The 15,028-nt window shown below is 37.8% G+C and overlaps 1 protein-coding gene across 2 annotated transcripts in view; it reads right to left on the bottom strand.

The window, feature by feature from the left end:
* Positions 1–6,981, bottom strand: part of LOC115227855 (guanine nucleotide-binding protein G(i) subunit alpha-2) — a 43,444-nt gene extending 36,463 nt beyond the window's left edge. For both annotated transcript variants that reach the window (XR_004997148.1, XM_029798568.2), the window contains exons 1-2: positions 6,842–6,981; positions 2,215–2,399 (exon numbers count right to left, since the gene is read on the bottom strand). Coding sequence is in view for 1 of the 2 variants with exons in the window: in XM_029798568.2 (XP_029654428.1) it covers positions 2,215–2,399; positions 6,842–6,959 (303 nt within the window). In the remaining variant the exon portion in view is untranslated. The remainder of the gene's footprint in view (positions 1–2,214; positions 2,400–6,841) is intronic.
* Positions 6,982–15,028: the final 8,047 nt, after the last annotated feature.

A 15,028-nucleotide genomic window follows, 5' to 3' on the forward strand; every position in this document is an offset into this window, starting at 1 on the left:
TTACAGGTATTATTAATTTTTGCCAGCTGAGTGAACTGGAGCAACGTGAAATAAAGGACACAATATGCCGCAGGGAATTGAACACACGACCTTAAGATCATGAACCGAATACTTTAACCACGAAGCTACGTGTCTTCACCAAAGAAATGTAAACGAATGCTGCAAAGTATTTCGTTCACTGTTCTATCTTTGGTTTTATGTTGTGTTCTGAGAACTGGGCGATCAGTATCAAAAATGTCTAAGCACAGCTTTTGAAAGTGTTGTGTTATTACTTCAATAACTATAATGAAAGTGGAAAGTAGAACCCCGTTTGGTATATTTATGGTCATTAAATTCCTGACTATATTGACTTCCGTTAGTTTCCTACCAAACTAATTTTATGTAAGAACCTTTTGTTGTTGGTTTCAAATTTTGGCACAAAGCCAGCAATTTGGGGGGCGAGTAAAAGTCGATCACATCGACCCTAGTGCTCAATTGGTATTTAATTTATCGACTCCAAAAGGATGAAAGGATGTGAATTCGTGTGTTGAAACAAATTTTGGGGTAATGACTCTCATACGACACAACAAAATATACAAATGTGAGAGAGACAATCAATTTCTGAAAGTTACTCCGCAAAGAGTTAACTCCCTTGTCAACAGTAGTCGTACGTACCCCAGGAAAGGATGTTTTCTTCGCCCAGAGGCCCCATTACTCATTACTTCTGACGCCACCACCATCAACACCTTTGATTTCGTCGCTTTCTCCTCCACCACCATCACCACTGTCGTTTACTCTCACCGTCATCCCTGACCATCACCGCCACCGCTGCCCCCTCCACCTCTATCACAATTACAGCTCATGCTCTTATTACCACCCCATTACCATCACCAAAAGGCTAAATGTGTGTTCGTTCAGTATGTTATTCAGCATGTTACTTCAGTGTTCAGTCCCTCCTTCCCTCACATACCCACTCTTTCTCTCTCTCTCTTATTATTTCTCCCACTGCCACCATCAACACTACTACTTTTAATAAAACACCATCAACTCCCTCTAAATTTCTTTGTCTCTCTTTCGCACCTTCTCTTTTACTTTCTGTCTGTCTGTCTGTCTTCGCCACCACTCTCACTGTCTCTATACCTACTACTACTCCCACCTCATCATAAGAGAGTGGGGTCTAAGTGTTACGCACTGACACACAGAAATTCGCATTTATTATATTAGATGTGTGTGTGTTTGTCTCCTACCACCGCTTGACAACCGGTGTTTGTTTGTTTAACCCTAATCCGCATTCTAGTGGTTCGTCAAAAGACACCAATAAAATAAGTACCAGGATTAAAAAAATATCTACTGGGGTCGATTTGTTCAACTCAGCCCTTCAAGACGGTGCCCCAGCATGGCCGAGGTTCAATGACTGAAACAAGTAAAAGATAAAAGATAAAAATCGGTATTTGTAACGTGTAGAGCGAGATCTGAAACGATCATTTGCATGTTCTGAGCAGATTCAAGCGCAAATATGCTAGTCGTTTTTGTGTACGTCACACGAAAACAGAAATAATAATAATAGCAAACTTGAAATACAAAAATAGAAATAAAAAAAAAAACTGCATACAAATGAAAGATAAAAACAGAGTAATACAGAACTGCAAGAAAAAAACAACAACACAAAAACAGAATATTTAAATGAAATTTGTTTCACGTTGAAAAGATATTAGTAACGATGATATGATCGAACATGTAATTAATTAAGTCGCAGCATTTAATATGGCAATACATTGGTCATGATGAGGATGATGATAAGGAGGAGGAGGTTATTAGAAGTGGTGGCGATTATTGTGAGGATAATGATGGTGATGATGATGGTGATAATGGGGATGATGACGATGACGACAAGGACGAATATGATGATGGTGATAACGTTAATAATGACAACGACAGCGATGACATCAGCGATAATGATGACGACGACGATGATGATGATAATGATGATGGTGGTGATGATGATGGCGGTGATGATGATGGCGGTGATGTTGCTGCTGCTGATGATGAAATGGACGAATATGATGACGGTGATAATGATGGTAATAAGGACAGCGATGACGACAATATCGATGACAGCTATGACAAAACACCTGCCTGGCTGCATGCACACAACCTCCTTGCTCAGCCCCACCTTACAAAAACAAACAAACAAACAAATAAATAAATCGAAATGAAACGAATTGTTATACTTACAGTCATCGATGGGTCATTAAAGTCTATCTTCATAGATGCCATATGATCTAAGACATGGTGCAGCGCATGCGTGATGTTCTCGTAAATAAATGGTTTGAAATAGTGGCGTTCGTTTTCAGGGAAGCCGTCTCCATATCTGATTCTCATCTGTTTGATAAAGGTACTTTTCCCGGAACCGGAAGCACCTACATGACAAAATAGCAGAAATTGGTATCTTATTTCTTTATTACCCACAAGGGGCTAAGCATAGAGGGGACAAATAAGGACAGACAAATAGATTAAGTCGATTGCATCGACCCCAGTGCGTAACTGGTACTTAATTTATCGACCCCGAAAGGATGAAAGGCAAAGTCGACCTCGGCGGAATTTGAACCCAGAGCGTAGCAGCAGATGAAATACCGCTAAGCATTTCGCCCGGCGCGCGAACGTTTCGGCCAGCTCGCCGCTTTGGTTTCTGATTCACTAACGTGAGGGCAGAGAAGAAGGTGCTGCTCCTTTAAGATAAGGGCCAGGGAGGATGGTCATAATTCAGAAATTTCGGTGCATATTATGTATTCTATCTCGGGCGGCGAGCTGGCAGAATTGTCAGAGCGTCGTCGGAAGGCATATCTAGCGGCATATTTTCCAACTGTTTACATTCTGAGTTCAAATTCAATGAAGGTCGACTTGATTTGAACTCAGAACTTAGAGACCCGTAACTAAATAGTACAACGCATTTTATCCAGCGCTCTACTGATTCTTTCAACGAGGTGACATATTTATACAGTTCGAGCGAAATGTTAATGATACTAATTTGTAACATAGCTCAAAAGATTTCGCCTTTTGAGGACATAATACTGTCGATTAGATTTCCCCAGTATATAACTGGTATTTTATTTTAATCATCTTGGATTGATAAAAGGCAAACTCGATCACCGAGTGATTCGAACTTAGAGCCTAAAAGTCTGCCTTTAAATACAACTAGACATTTTGTCAGACGCTTCAGTGACGTTTTGCCAATCCGACGCCATATTGATACTGTTCTGTGTGTGTGTGTGTGTGTTGTACGTGAATGTGTGGCCACATTAGTGAAATGTCACTGATACGAGAAGGTCATCCATTTTGTTACTTTGCTCTTCTCAGTTCGTGGATTCTGTTAAAAGTCAAGTGTGTGTGTGTGTATGTGTGTGTGTGTGTGTGTGTGTGTGTGTGTGTGTGTGTGTGTGTGTGTGTGTGTGTGTGTGTGTGTGTGTGTGTGTGTGTGCGTGCGTGCGTGTGTGTGTTTGTGCGTGAGTGTGCACTTGACTTATATTATGGCAAGCAGTTCAATTACGGAATTGTTAGCCTATTCAATGTCACATCGTTTGTAAAGAATCAGTCTCAATGCAATAAATACACAGAGTAGTGTTTCTTGCTAATACATACATATATATGTACACTCACTGCAAGAAATACTATTATATATGTATATATACATACGCATAGACACAAAGAAAAGGTATTCTATACACATAGATACACCCACATATGTGTTGTATTTCGCCTCTTTACCAGTTCATTATTTCTGATTTCTCTCACCACATACAAGAAACGAAAACCAAAAATGATGCCGTCTTATCTACAAAACATTTTATTATTGCATAATATCAATGGTTTTATATTCATTTAACATAAATATCCTTATTTACTGGAATGACGACAAAGAAAGATTTGGCTGAGGAGACACACAAGGTCGAAACACTGATGTTCATTATCCCAATGAATCGTGTGTTTTATGAACAGACATTTCTCTGGAAGGAGTTATTTTCCAATAGCGATTAGCACATTTACGTTCGAATACACCGGAACAACTGAAGATGAAATATGCCAGTCATTCTTTTGATTTTCCATTGTTTATCGTGCACATGACGATTTATTATCCGCTTAAAAGATATCAACAAGCATCAGTAAATTGTTTGTCTGCAGAATTCTTTGAACAAGAGCTGTAATTCTTGTTTAGTTTCATTGATCCGGGAGTAACTTTGACTGCAGAGACGCAATAAGGACGAAACATCACAATGTCTCAGGCTCCTCTTGATTTAATGAATTCGAGTGTGTTATCGAACACATATCGTCTGAAAAGAGAAGTTCTCCAGGGACGAAGTAAACAGCGATTAGCATGTTCATTTCCGAATCTGCCCGAACGTGCATTATTTTGATTCTTTCTGTTCATTGCGAACACAGTGATTTATCTTAAAGGATTTATCAACTTTGAACAAAATTCCACTCCAGAATCTCCATTCTAGATCAGAAATAACCCCCCGTGGGAGAATTTTTATCCAGGTTAAAAATTGCTGATCTGGACTGAAACATATTCTCCGCCTGCTAGACATAGAAGGCAAATCTCCCTCAAAACATACTCGATTTACATTTTTGTAAGCTAACCGTTGTGGAGGCGCAATGGTCCACTGGTTATGGCAGCGGACTCGCGGTCGGAGGATCGCGGTTTCGATTCTCAGAACGGGCGCTGTGTGTGTTTATTGAGCGAAAACACCTAAAGCTCCACGAGGCTCCGGCAGGGGGTGGTGGAGACCCCTGTTGTACTCTTTCGTCACAACTTTCTCTCACTCTTTCTTCCTGTTTCTTGAGTAACGCTGCGATGGACTGGTGTCCCGTCCAGCTGGGGGGAACACATACGCCACAGAAACCGGGGAAACCGGGCCCATGAGCCTGGCTAGGCTCGAAAAGGGTGACGTTTATCGTTTAAGCTAACCGTTAGCTGGGATTTCTTTTAATCGTGGCTTCTAATTTTGTATCGAGAATGAAATATCAATCAGCGTGATGTTATCGATTATAGATATGCTTTGCAAAGATTTGAGCAAGTTACTTTACGGTCGAATTGCTACACACTTCTTTCCTTTTATCTTTTATTTGTTTCAGCCATTGGACTGCGGCCAAGCTGAAGTACCGTCTTGAACGGTTTAGTCGAACAAATCAACTCCAGTTCTTGATCATTTGAAAATCTGGTACTTATTTTATTGGTGTCTTTTGCCGAACCACTAAATTATGAGCACGTTAACAAAGCAACTCCGATTGTCAAGCGATGTAGCGGGGGTACAAATACAAGTACAATGACACACACACACACACACACAAACATATATATATATATATATATATATATATAATATATATATATATATATATATATATATATATAATATATATATATAATTAGCGGGCTTCCGCACAGTTCTCGTCTACCAAAATTCACCCACAGATGCCCGGAACTATAACAGACACTTGCCTAAGGTTCCACTCGAAGCTACGTTGTTGCAAAGCAAACGTCTTAACCCCACAGCCATGCCTGCAATTATTTGCCATGTTCCATGTAAGATTCAGTTTAGGAAGATTGCTCGAATTTGTCTGCGATTGTAAAACTACCAAAGCCATTCTAACATAACGCTACGAAAGGTGCGTAATATTGAACCCAGCTAGTTAGCGGAGAGGTTGTTGGGTTGGCTATCGATGATTGTTAGCTGGGCACACATTACTTCCTCCTTGCTTCTCCTCCATCTCAGAGACCTTCATCAAACTATAACAGAAAACAACGTCCTATGTGCTGGACCGCTAATTTTTAATAATAATAATGATGATAATAGTAATAATTATGATGATGGTGTTGATTTAAAATTTTGGCACAAGACCAACAATTTCGGGTGAGCTGGGTAAGTCAATTACATCGACCTTAGTACTCTCAACAGATATTTATTTCATCGACCCTGAAGGGATGAAAGACAAAGTCGACCTCGGCAGAATTTGAACTCAGAATGTAAAGACGACGAAATGCCGCTGAGCATTCTGACAGCTCGCCAATAATATATTTTATTTCTTCATGCGCCCTTTTCAAGCCTAGCCAGGCTCATGGGCTCGGTTTCTCGGTTTTTGTGGCGTATGTGCCCCCCCCCCCAGCTGGACGGGACGCCAGTCCATCGCAGCGTTACTGAAGAAACAGGAAGAAAGAGTGAGAGAAAGTTATGGTGAAAGAGTACAACAGGAGTCGCCAGTTGGATACCTTATAAATATTGGTATAATTCAATAATAAAGATAAATTAAATATAGAGTTATTCTATTGACATTCAATAATTTATTCATATTACAATATTACTTTAAATACTATGAATTAATATAACATAGCATAATATTATATAACATAAATAATTATTACGGAGATGTACTTGCATAGCAAGTGACTTGATCTGAGATTGTGTGCTGGAACGAAAACAATTGCAGCGTGGAAGGTGTTTATAAGCTATTTAAGAAACACACAAAATCCGTTAGATTCACTTCAACATTTAAATTTAATTTGTCAAAATATTTTCGTCGCTTTGAGACCGCGACCTGTTCAATGACAAAATTCCGTGTTATAATTATAAAAACCATAAAAGGCCAACAAATTGTTTCGACTTATATATATATTTTTTTGATATACATAATCACATTTCCATTATATATAAACTCACTTCAGGGTCATGGTTTAGAAAAAGACGAAATTTATATAAAGAACTCCCTACTAAATGCCGCCTGAGCTGGAGGGTTCAATCTTGCCTGGTTTTGTGTGTCAGAGCCAGGGCCAGCGAAGAATGTGTAAAGGTTTCTTTCCACTCACCTAGCACCAGTAGTTGAATCTCTTTCTGTCTTCTTTCTCGTTCTTCATCGAGCTGGTGATCAATGCTACGACTCCGGGCCAAAGCTGACCGATCGGGTTCTCCGCCGCTACAACTCATTCTGTTTTCAAGTTACCACCACTGAAAGGGAGTCAAGACAAAGGCAGAAAGTTTACATACAGCCGATCGTTGGCAAAGAATCAAACGATTGCATTTATTAACTAATTAATTAATTAATCAATTCATTCATTCATTTGTGTGTGTGTTGAGTATGGATGTTATATAATACAGTGGCTCCCAAACTTTTTGGGCTGTCCCCTTGACACCTAAGCCACATTCGTAGCGTCCCACTCCAATAAACATAGACCTCTTTCTGAAGCAAATTCAATACAACATGAATCATGACCCCCATTATCGCCTCACTTCTTACATGAATCGCTACCCCATTATCGCCCTTCTTTCCTTCAACACCCCCTTGGAACTTTCCACTCCCACCCCAGGGGGCGGGAGCAATACCGCCCACTTTGGGAACCACTGATATAATACATAGTAAGTGGTAAACTAAACAGTGCGATAAGGAGATATATTTGCTTGCAAAGAAATTCCTGTTGCATTTATGACATGGTCACTTTAATGGCACTTTTTCAATATTTGCGATAAAATAAGAATTCATTTATATATTCATATGTTTTTTTTTGTTCATAGATTACTTTATACCACACTGGTTAAATTCCTATTGACTTTAGCCTTTTAAAATGAATTTAGATCAGACCCATATCAAACACTACATACAATGTGAATTCAAAAAGGGCTCTTCAGCAACGGAAGCGGCAAGAAATACCCGTTCTGTCTATGGAAATGAAGTTTTAAATGTCTGGACGTGGTCGACTATGGTTTGGCCAATTTCATTTTGGAGATTTTTCTGTCGCTAAATATCCTTAATCAGGACGACCAGTTCTGTCAATAGTGAGCTTCTGAAAACCGCAGTTGACGAAAACCAGAAGCAAACTGCATGGGAATTAGCGAAACAGTTCGAATATATATATATATATATATATATATATATATATATATATATAATAAACCTTATGGATTTAGGAAAACGGTTAAAACTTGGTCAATGGATCCCTCATTATCAGATTGCTTCTCAGTCGTCATTGAAGAAAAGAATTGTTACCGAACCTTTCCTGGGTAGAATTACCACAAGTGATGAAGAACGTAACTTCTATAATCATATCCAACGAAAACGACAATGGCTAGCACCAAATGAATCAGGAGAATCCATTACCAAACTAGGAATACACCCGAAAGCTATTATGCTCAGTTGTTGGTGAGATATGAGAAGTGTCATTTATCACGAAGTGTTAAACCAAAGCGGAACAGATAATGCGAAGTATAATTAGCAGAAAAAGTGACCATCGTTGGTTAGTCGTTAAAGCGCGTTGCTCTTACACAATAATGCAAGACCACACATTGCCCAAGGAACAGATTATGGCATTAGATATTGAAGGTTTGCCTCATCCTTGGTATCCTGACCTTGCACCGTCTGACTATCATCTTTTCAGATTATTACAACATTGAGGTAAATCAGTTTATTGATTGTGAAGAAGTTAAAAATGATATTGGGTAATTCTTTGCTTCGAAAATTGAAGAATTTTCACCGGTGGGGTTGGAAAATTTGCCAGAATGATGGGTTTATGTCACCAATAATGAGGGGAATATTGACCTTGATTAAATACATTAATTAAGACCAAAAAGGCATTTGTTCCTTTCCCATCTTGAGATGCGACAGTACTTTCCAACTTGATATACAGATAGCTGGCTAAAGAGTGACATTGACAGGAGTATACGGAATGAGTGAGAGAGATGGATATATATATATATATATATATATATATATATATATATATATAATATATATAGATAGATAGATAGATAGAGAGAGAAAGAGAGAGAGAGAGAGAGGGGGGAGCCAGATATATAATTAACAGATCAAAGGGGAACATATTGCAGCAACTGATTAATAGAGACACGGTATTAGAGCAAGTGAGTTGGATAGAGATAGAGACATAGCACGAGAGGGATATAAATTAGACAGAGTATTATAGAAGGACACACAAAGAAGGGTAGAAAGAGATATAATTTGTGTGGTGGATAGAGAGACACAACGTGCGAGGCAGCTCCTAAAACAAAAGACAGAGATCGACTCTGTACGGGCAGAGAGAGGAGAAAAGAAAACCTGGAGCTGATAGAGACTGTTGCATAGATCGATATTGTGATCGATAGAATCACGTGGTGTGACACTGACAGTGACATACATACATACATACATACATACATACATACATACATACAGACAGACAGACAAACGAACACACACACATGCATACAGACATACAGACAGACATACATACATACATACAGACAGACAGGCAGACAGACTGACAGATTAGGGAAGAGTGATATGGTTACATTAATGCTAGATAGCTAGATGGATGGACAGACAGATGCTAGACGATAATGGTCATATCATATCGTGTGTGTGTTGATGGACAACGAGATAATTACACATCGTATTAGAGAGCGAGATAAGTTAGCAAGATGCTATAAGGCAAAGCAGGAAACATATCAATAAAAAACGAGCAAAACCAAAAAAAAAAATGAAAAATATATAGCAATAACCAAAAAGACATATCTCATTATTAGTTTCGTTGTTTGCCGTTTCATCTTTTCCTCCATATTGTTGCTGCTTCAATGAGGCTGTATATTTGATGGCAAACGAAAGACCTTTTGCTTCCTTTCTCTAACATGGTCTCTCTCCTTTTAAATATGCGTGTCTATATTTCCCAATCTCTTTTATATTCTGTCTATCTATCTCTTCCCTATACTGTCTCTAATACTCTGTCCCTTTCTGTTTATCCATCAATCAATCAATCCATCTATCTATACACACACTTATATATACGTATAGTGTTTGTGCAAGTATTATTGTCTGTCTATCTATCTATCTATCTATCTATCTATCTATCTATCTATCTATCTATCTATCTATCTATCTATCTATCTATCTATCTATCTATCTATCTATCTATCTATCTATAATACTCTGCCCCCTCTCTCTCTCTCAAATATTCTGTCCCTTCCATCTCTCTCTCTCTCTCTAATACTCTGTCTCTGTCCATCTCGCTGTCACAAATACTCTATTTCACTGTTTCTTTAATACTGTGTATTAATCTAACTCCATCCATCTAATACTGTGTCCCTATTTAACTATATCCCTCTAATAATGTGTCTATCTCCATTCATCTCTCTAACACCGTGTTTATTCACCAGTATCACTCTAATAATCTCTCTCTCCCTTTTTTCAAATAATGATAACTGTTCCTCTTATAATGTATCCGTATCTATCTATCTATCTATATCTATCTATCTATCTATCTATCTATCTATCTATCTATCTATCTATCTATCTATCTATCTACTATCTATCTATCTATCTATCTATCTATCTACCTATCCCTCTTATAATGAGTGTGTCTCTCTCTAGATCTCTATAATATTAAGCCTCTATCTATCTCCGCCTCTCTAATACCGTATCACAATATCTTGTTTGTCCTTTCGTTTTTTTAATATTTTTTACTCCATATTGTTACTGCTTCACTGAAGATACATATTTGATGGCAAAAGAGAGAACCTAATCATTCCAAGATCAATACAGATTTGATGCCGTGATAGCATTGTAGAAGACTACAGTTCTCAATCAAAGACGTGGCGTTTAGTGTTAGAGGCAGTTGTAGTGATATAGGAATAGTAATCGGGATAAGTAATAATAATCTGTAGAGATAAGCATGTCAGTTGAGGAGACAACGTATCTAGGAAGCGAGCAATCATGCAGACAGCAAGCAATTCGATACTGTATGCTGTAAACCCTGATTAAGAAGACAGACGATGAGACTGGCAGGAGGAGGGGGAGAAAAAGCGCAAAGAGGGGGGGAGAAGGAGAATGATGATGATGAGGGAGAGATATAGAAGCTAGAAGGGAAAAAAAGGAGAAAGAAAAAAGACTTCTAAAGACAAAGTAGACGACAAAACAGGAAATATAGAAAATCTAATAATAATAATAATAATAATAATAATAATAATAATAATAATAATGATAATAATAATGATAATAATGATAATAATAATAATGATAATAATGATAATGATGATGATTATGATGCTGGACCCTCCCGTCGAAGACGACGCTCGAGCGTTCAGCTTCTGCCTGCACTAATGATTTGTTTCCAGTGATCAGATGTTTGTTGCTGTACAAAGCTCACTCTCTCCATTGAATCGACGTTTCCTGAACAGGTGAACAGGTGTACCATGCGTCAGGTGTCGAAGTAGTCACAGAGCAACGTGAGACGAAGTGTTTTGTTCAAGAATACAACGCACTACCCGGTCTAGGGACTGAAACCACGATCTCGCACTTGTGAGTACCACACTTTAATCACTAGGCCATACGTCCTCACATCAACTACAACAACAACAATAATAGTAATAATAATTCTTTCTGCTAAAGGCACAGGGTCTGAAATTTTGGGGGAGGGGGACAATCGATTACATCGATCCCAGTACCCCGCTGGTACTTAATTCATCAACCCCGAAAGGAAGAAAGGCAAAGTTTACCTCGGCAGAATTTGAACTCAGATCGTAAAGACGGGCGAAATACCACTAATAATAATAATAATAATAATAATAATAATAATAATAATAATAATAAATGCCCTAATGCAGTACCAGGCAGTGGCTCTCATGGCTTCTGATCTTAACTGATTGGAAGTGTTCTCATGTACATTGTTTTGTCTTGGTATAAAAGATGGGCTACAGCAAATATTCTGCTCAATACCTCAGATTTGCTTGTCAGTTGTTTGACCATAACCAGTTGAGCATGTCCCTTAGTGGCTGACGATATGTGCATCTCTGATGACGAGCAGAAGTAGTGAGGGAGCATCATAGCCATGTGTTTAGGGGAATTCATTGGGGTTTGGATAATTCGCCTTCGGAAACATGGGCGTTTCGTTCAACATCCTTAAGCAACCCTTATTCAGGGACCTTTTGAGTGGGATGGGTTACTCGACAAGAAGAAAATTCTAGCTGGGCCCCACCTGCAAGGTCATGTGCTGTTTATCTTGATATGAGATCACCATGTCACGCATATATGGTTGTGATGCATGTGCCTAGTGTACCCTTATCAGACGGGTAGTCATGATTGGTATACTGGGCTTCGTCTATTTTTCCTCAGTGTCACTTTGATGGCATGCACTGCTCTCTCACTCAATAATAATAATAATAATAATAATAATAATAATAATAATACTAATAATAATAATAATAATAATAATAATAATAATAATAATAATAATAATCCCTTCTACTATAGGCACAAGGCCTGCAATTTGTAGAGGGGAGACTAGTTGATTACATCATCCCCAGTACTCCGCTGGTACTTATTTTATCGACCCCAAAAGGAAGAAAGGCAAAGTCGATCTCGGCGGAATTTGAACTCAGATCGCAAAGACGGACGAAATGCTGCAAAGCATTTTGTCCGGCAAATTAGAGATTCCGCCAGCTTACCAGCACGAAAATTTATAGTCCTTTATAATTTTGGCACAAGGCCAGCAACTTTAGAGGATTATATCGACTCTAGCACTCCATTGGTACTTACTCAGTGGAATTTGAATTCAGAACGTGAAAAGCCGAAAGAAATGACACTAAGCATTTTGTTCGGCATTCTAAAAATTCTATCAGTTTGCTGCCTTATATTCTTTTTACAATACGCACATAAGCTGAAATTTTGGGTGAAGAGGGTTAATTAATTATATCGACCCTAGTATTTGATTTGTACTTTATTTTATTCGACCCGGAAAAGACGAAAGGATATATATATATATATATATATATATATAATATATATATATATATATATATATATTATAGTGTGTGTGTGTGTGTGTGTGTTGTGTGTGTGTGTGTGTGTTGTGTGTGATGTAGTGTGTGTGTAGATAGATAGATAGATAGATAGATTGATAAGAGACAGGTATTCCATCTTTAAACTCCATTCTGTCAAGACCTCAAATGTAAAATTCTTCCCTGAAGACGGAGGCAGGTGTTATCCGATAATGGAATCAATTTACAATCATAAATTTGGACCACCAAGACTCTACAAACAGCTGTTGGACTCGTAAAACTCTTATTCAACCTCTTTAATATCACTTATTTAATATCACAATATTCTGTGTAAGTCGGACCTTTTTATATGTAAACATCGGTACATCTTTTGTATTAAATATATTCAATACTTTTTGTATATCAACTTACCTAACTTGCATGTCCTTACTCCTTGCTATACATCGCTGGTCACAATGCGCTTCGCATTGTTTTAGCCTTCAAATGATGCCACCCCGCTGGCTAAGCGAGCAGGCCTAACAGAAGAAAGAGTGAGAGAAAGTTCCAGCGAAAGAGTACAGCAGGGATCGCCACCACCCCGTGCCGGAGCTTCATGGAACTTTAGGTGTTTTCGCTCAATAAACACTCACAACGCCCGGTCTGGGAATCGAAACCGCGATCCTACAACCGCGAGTCCACTGCCCTAACCACTGGGTCATTGCGCCTCATATATATATATACATATATACATACATATATATATACATATATATATATATACATACATATATATACATACATATATATATACTAATACATAAATAACATACATATACATACATATACACATATATATACATATATACATAATATACATACATATACATACATATATATATATATATATATAATATATATATATATTACTATATATATATAGAGAGAGAGAGAGAGAGAGAGAGAGCACTGTTCTGCTGTTAGTGGAATATCAACAAATATGTACTCCATCCAGTTGGATGTGAGCTACTTTAAGTTTCATGTTCCAATAGTGCAATAATCAATACGAGCTTTTATAACTTGCTGTGTGCTATCTGTAATCTGAAGCTGAAAGTTTACCGGATAATACACGACACGCTATGTAAACTCGTCCGATTACTGAACTATCGAAGTACGAAACTGACATTAGCTGACACTTAAACCCAAGAGCATATGTTGCTAGTTAACCACTTGTTTTTTAATATTCGGTTATCTAATACGCCGTGGAAAACCGATTGATAAGATCGGCTGAAATGGATCTATAATACTGCATATTTTGATTAATATATATACATGTTTGAGTGTGTTTATGTGTGTGCTTGTGTGCGTGCGTGTGTGTGCGTGTGTGGAAGCACTCTTCTGGCAGTGAAGACTGCATATTTGGGCTCTCTTGTGCACGTTCCGGTTCATTTCCTTTAAATTTTCCACTATCTCCCTTACCACCGCCAGCACCAACATCATCCCCTCCTTCATCACCACCACCACCAACACCGCCACCGCCGCCGCCACCACCACAACAACAATCTACGCTAATTAAAGTTGGCGCTCGTTTGGTTAAAAGAAAATTATTCATTACACCATACCGCTCTTAAAATATGCAGAAGAAATTGCAGCTTAGAGTTGCCAACTGTCTCAACCAATTTAAGTTCGTTATATAACAAAGAAATTGAATTCGATTAGTCCAAACAATTGGACGAATTTGCTACAATGGAAATGTTCCAATCACTTCCAAGATTATTGCACAACTCTCTCTCTCTTGTGAACCATAATTAACACTGACGTAGGCATTTATATTTTTTTAAATGGCATATCACATATTTTCCCTACTGAACCCTCCCCTACATGTTACGTAATATCTTATAACTATGTAATTATATATATATATATATATATATATATATGCGTACATATATTTGATATGTGTATATATATATATATATATATACAAACATTTATATATATCTCTACATAAATGTATTGGCGTTTACATTTCCAACACACAACACACACACACCACACACACACACACACATATATATATATAGTATATATATATATATATAAAAAGATTCGATAATTATATACATAAATATAATTATAATCAGGGTTCAGCTAACTGCTTCGCCACGGACCGAATTTGAATAGAAGCTAATGTCATTTCAACAACCATAAGTATATCTTGGTAAAATTATTAATTATTAATCAATTAACTAATCTACCCT

The sequence above is a fragment of the Octopus sinensis genome, unplaced genomic scaffold, assembly GCF_006345805.1.
Source record: "Octopus sinensis unplaced genomic scaffold, ASM634580v1 Contig07822, whole genome shotgun sequence".
NCBI classification, from domain to species: Eukaryota; Metazoa; Mollusca; class Cephalopoda; order Octopoda; family Octopodidae; genus Octopus; species Octopus sinensis.